Source organism: Triticum dicoccoides, chromosome 5B, assembly GCF_002162155.2.
Source record: "Triticum dicoccoides isolate Atlit2015 ecotype Zavitan chromosome 5B, WEW_v2.0, whole genome shotgun sequence".
NCBI lineage: Eukaryota > Viridiplantae > Streptophyta > Magnoliopsida > Poales > Poaceae > Triticum > Triticum dicoccoides.
Genome location: NC_041389.1, coordinates 448,685,815 through 448,690,512, shown reverse-complemented (window position 1 = coordinate 448,690,512; position 4,698 = coordinate 448,685,815). Strand labels below are relative to the sequence as shown.

At 48.3% G+C, this 4,698-nt stretch overlaps 2 protein-coding genes across 2 annotated transcripts in view; one reads left to right on the top strand and one right to left on the bottom strand.

Annotated features, from left to right (window-relative positions):
* Nucleotides 1–2,062, top strand: part of LOC119310457 (cyclase-like protein 3) — a 5,298-nt gene extending 3,236 nt beyond the window's left edge. Inside the window, exons 4-6 of the mRNA XM_037586202.1 lie at nucleotides 353–450; nucleotides 906–976; nucleotides 1,603–2,062. Coding sequence (XP_037442099.1) covers nucleotides 353–450; nucleotides 906–976; nucleotides 1,603–1,728 — 295 coding nt within the window. The 3' untranslated portion in view covers nucleotides 1,729–2,062. The remainder of the gene's footprint in view (nucleotides 1–352; nucleotides 451–905; nucleotides 977–1,602) is intronic.
* Nucleotides 2,063–2,601: 539 nt separating this feature from the next.
* LOC119305707 (7-deoxyloganetin glucosyltransferase-like) lies at nucleotides 2,602–4,497 on the bottom strand. Its single transcript, XM_037582159.1, has 2 exons — nucleotides 3,897–4,497; nucleotides 2,602–3,813 (listed from the first exon to the last, which is right to left on the bottom strand). Exons 1-2 carry the CDS (start codon nucleotides 4,381–4,383, stop codon nucleotides 2,831–2,833), a joined length of 1,470 nt encoding a protein of 489 aa, XP_037438056.1. The 5' UTR covers nucleotides 4,384–4,497; the 3' UTR covers nucleotides 2,602–2,830.
* Between the last annotated feature and the right edge of the window lie 201 nt (nucleotides 4,498–4,698).

Genomic DNA, 4,698 nt, shown 5'->3' with positions numbered 1-4,698 from the left:
TTCGCCCCTTCTGCTGTTTGAGGAACCAAAGTGCATAATATTCATTGACCGATGGCCTTGGCGTGTATTTTCAGGGCCCACCTTAATCAATCTGGGAATATGTAAATGAATGAGCAAACCAGCAGAACCAAGAATTTTTCCCTATATCTGGCTTCCTTCGTCCTAATCATGTGCTTTTGGATTCGTACAACCCCTCAATAGTTTTCTCTATAGAACATCTTGTATCCTCTATTTTAATCCATTATGCAATTTCTTGAATTAAATTACTGCACCAAGTGCTTTACTATGCCGAACTGTAGAGCGGAATGTGATAAGTTGGGAAAGTGAATTCAGTGAAACTGTTGGCATGTAGGAACCTAATGTGGAAGAAAGAGTTTGACACAAGCTATGTGGGTTTTATGAAAGATGGTGCCCAATGGTTGGTAGACAACACGGATATTAAGCTTGTCGGTGAGTTCCAACGAGCTTTGCATCCTTTTACAAGGTCCTTCATTGTATCTATGACACTAATATTTTACTTAGTTCTGTATGCAACTATGTGGGTCTGCATGTGTGTGTCATTGGTCTGAAATATAGTGGTTTCTGTTTGCACCATTAGCATTTTGCATACCTGGATTGGAAGTGTCATGTTTTGACGCATCCAGTGCCCCACACACCATGCACTCTGTCATTCTATAGCCCCTGGACCATGGTCTCATTATCATTGTATTCCTTCTGCTCCATCCAATTCCTTTTTTCCATATGTGTTCCTGTTAGTTGCTCCTTACGCATCAGCCCTTAAGTACAAACTTCTACATCTTGGACAGGTTAAATGATTTGTCCTGCATTAACTCTTCTATTTATATTTATCTCTTCACTTTTATTCTCAAAAATAATATTTAACTTTTGTTGTCATGTTTTTGCAGGAATAGACTATTTGTCCGTTGCAGCTTTCGATGACTTGATCCCTTCGCATTTAGTTTTTCTCGAAAACCGGGTACGAAGATACTTCTTTGGAGTAATTTTGTTTCGTTCATATTTACTGTATTTGATTATGTTTACGTTCTTTTCTCTCTTTTCTTATTGTACCTTCTGTTTTTGCCCTGTGCTCCGAACTTCATTTTCCTTGTGTTTCCAGTAATCTGAACAAACAGTCTCCAACAGTAACTTTAAACAAAGAATCGGATGTTCACTAGTAAAATGAAGAATATTTGAGCCGTATTGTCGATATTGATCCACGAAAGTAGTGTAGTCCTTACCAAGAGCGGCGTGATTAATGATTCGCTGAAGGAGGTCCTTCTATGTTACTAGGAGTACTTCCCTAGATGACACTCCTCTTCCCTACCCTCGATGGATTAGGACCGTTAATATTCCTGGTTGAGCTTCTAAATTTGGGGTCAGTGACAAAAAAACTGTGGCCTCTCAATATGCCCGTTGGCTCACATTGATCAAACAAGTTTCGAAGAGGCCAGCTAGAATCTTTGTACCTGTGTTCTTTCATATGGAGTATTACTCCATGCGGGTACTTGGCACTAGCCACCACGCTAGGCATCCTACAGTTGTTTCTCGAGACGGATAAAACACCATATACCTGATATTTTGCTGTTCTTTGGTTCCATTCAGGATATCATTCTTGTGGAGGGCCTCAAACTGGAGAATGTCATACCTGGGATATACTCGTTGCATTGCCTGCCACTTCGGTTGCGTGGAGCGGAAGGTTCGCCGATCAGATGCATCCTTATAAAGTGAAGACATCTGTATCCCGCTGCGATTTAGTTTGATACCGCAAGAAAGCTTATAAAATAGAGATGTGTATAGTAGCAGCAAAGCCCCATCTTTGATGGCAGAGGAGTGTTGTCATGTCTTGGCGCTTCTTAAGGAGCGACAGACGACCGGGGATGCAAATGTGTAACCTCTAGGCCTCTAGGGTGCCCTCCGAACCTTTAGTTCAACCAAATAAATTAAAATACACAAATCGCATCACCTTGTTTAGTTCATTTGATTGAACTAACGAAGTAATGAAGGTCGGGAGAAATGAACCTGGGTGCCATTTTAAAAACAAAGAAGATTATACTAAACTAAAGGATCAAATTTACTTTCTGGCTGTTCCATACCTTCAATTTGTCTCATGTGCACCCTATATGCGAATAATGATTTGTAAAAAAAGTTAATCATTTTGGAATCAAACATGATCAAGTATTGTATTCGTATAAAAAGATCCGCTAAGGAATGACTTTCATGGTATTCTGGTAAGAAAATAAATAAATCAAGACGCTATATACAAGTACTATTCACGTCATAAATTTGTTTTATTTTTTTGCATGAAGTCAAAAAGAATCATTTTTTGGCCAAACTTTTTATACGAGTACAATACTTGATCATATTCTATTCCATAAAATACGAAAATACCAGTCTTTAAGGTTATATGCTTACTCTACTAGACATTGAAGTCGCGAACCAACCTGTGGTTGGATGGTTAGAAGGATTATGGTATCCTCAGCCCATCAGGGTTCAAATCCTGGTGCTCGCATTTATTCCTGTATTTATTTCAGGATTTTCGGCGATGCGCATTCAGTGGGAGGAGATGTTCCCGTTAATGACGAGGTGCCTATGGTGACTTCGTAAATTTCAAGATGATATGCCGGCTCGGTCTTTCAAATACCAAATGAATCATGCTACATTGAAGAGTGTAGTTGGGTGATCACTATTGTACTTACTACATAATGGATCACCTAACCCATTAAGTTTCGACAAAGAGATTAATCTTGGAGAAAGATGAATCGAAAGCACAGCCATGGCATGCTCCCCTTTCATCGAACTTATTGCCGGTGTAGACCAGGCACGAGCCTGCTCATAATCCCGTAGTATCACTGATCTTGCTAGGTTGCACAGCAAGCACCTCATTAACCACCTTCTCCAGATTTACCCAAGATGGCCCACCAGGCAGTGCAGCCATGGCAGCCTTCTCCTTCCATTCCATGGCCATTCTCTTCATCTCCTTTCCCCCGTCTCCTCCCATCACCTCCTTGACGGCCGCCTCCACCTCGCCCCTCTTGACATCGCCGCCGATCTCCACGCCGACGCGCCACTCGGAGCAGACGTACCTCGCGTTCGTGTACTGGTCGGCGCCGAAGGGCCAGCACAGCATGAGCACCCCGGCGCTGAGGCTCTCCAGGACGGAGTTCCACCCGCACTGCGTCAGGAACGCGCCCGTGGCCTCGTGCCGGAGCACCGCCTCCTGCGGGCACCAGCTCGTCACGTGGCTCCTCGCCTTCGTCTCCTCCAGGAACTCCGGTGGCAGCACGGCGGCGGCAGGGCCGTCGCCGTCGCTCACTAGATCGTCTCTGATCACCCACAGGAAGTCCTTCTTGCTGTTGGCCAGACCCCACGCGAACTCCACCAGCTGGCTGCTCGTGAGCGTCGCTATGCTCCCGAAGCTCACGTACAGCACCGAGTCTGGCCGCTTGCCCTCCAGCCACTCTAGGGAGGCGTGGTTCACCCTTGACAAGTTTGATTCTAGTGTGTCGACCACGCCGCCGCCAGAGACTTGGCCGAGGAGGAGCGGCAGTGGCCCGACGGCGTAGGTCGGTGGCAGGATGGTGGACATGGCCGCCATGGCCTCGCGGTCGATCTCGTCGAAGGTGTGGAAGATGATGGCGGACGGAGTGGTCCTGTGGCACGCCATTGCGTTCAGGATGATTTTGAGTATGGCGTCGTCGGGGTCCGTGGTGCGGATGAAGCTCGGGAAGTCTCTGAGGCGGATGTCGCTGGGCATCCCCGGCACCCAGTCCACAACCGTGTCGTCCAGGTATCCATTCCTCAGCTGCTCAGCCTCTGGTTCTCAAGGCAAGCACATCACACTCAATTTGTAAGGCCTTTTTCCGTAGCAAAAACAATCGATCGATGCATGTATGTACCTTTGAGGGGGACAATGCCCGCATCCACGAGCCGCTGCAATTGCTGGGACGCCATGAAGGCGAACGCGCTCGTCGTCCAGAAGGTGACGCAGCGAAGGCCCATCTTCTTGGACGCATGCAGGACGTGCTCAACGTCGGAGATGACGCAGGATGCGGGCGGGAGCAGGCCGGAGACGAGGCTCCTGAAGTGCGGGACCAGGGCCTCCGTGGTGGACAGCAGGGCGCCCATGTCCTGCGACGCGTCCGCCTCGGACGGGGGCAGGCCGTCCGGGACGGCGGCGAAGCGGAACCCGGGGACCCCCGCGAGAGCGCCGGGGCCGCGCGACCGGAGGAGGCGGCGGCGGTTGTGCTCAGTGTGGACGAAGGTGACCTGGAAGCCATGGCAACGGTGGAGGAGCTGGGCCAGGCCGAGCGCCGCCTTCACATGGCCCTGCGCCGGGAAAGGGAAGAACACGGCGTGACGCTGGCGCTGCTCCGCGGTCGCCATGGCCGCTCCAGGTGCACCTGCTCACTGGAAACTAGAAAGAGAGGTGGAGAGGAGGGGTGGTTAGCAGCAGTGCTGAGCGGCAACATACATGATGATACGAGGTCACATTTAACGTGGTGCAGCTCTGTGGTGCTCCAGCTGCGTACGAGGTCACATTCACGAAGGTAGTACTGTGTTCTGAATGCCTGTCTCCCAAATTGTGTCGTCGGTGTGAGAGCATGGTTAATAATATAGCCGACTGCTGGCTATATGATGTTGCCACGTCATATATAGCTAAGTTTATAGCCGACAAATACAATAGCTGAATATTAATAT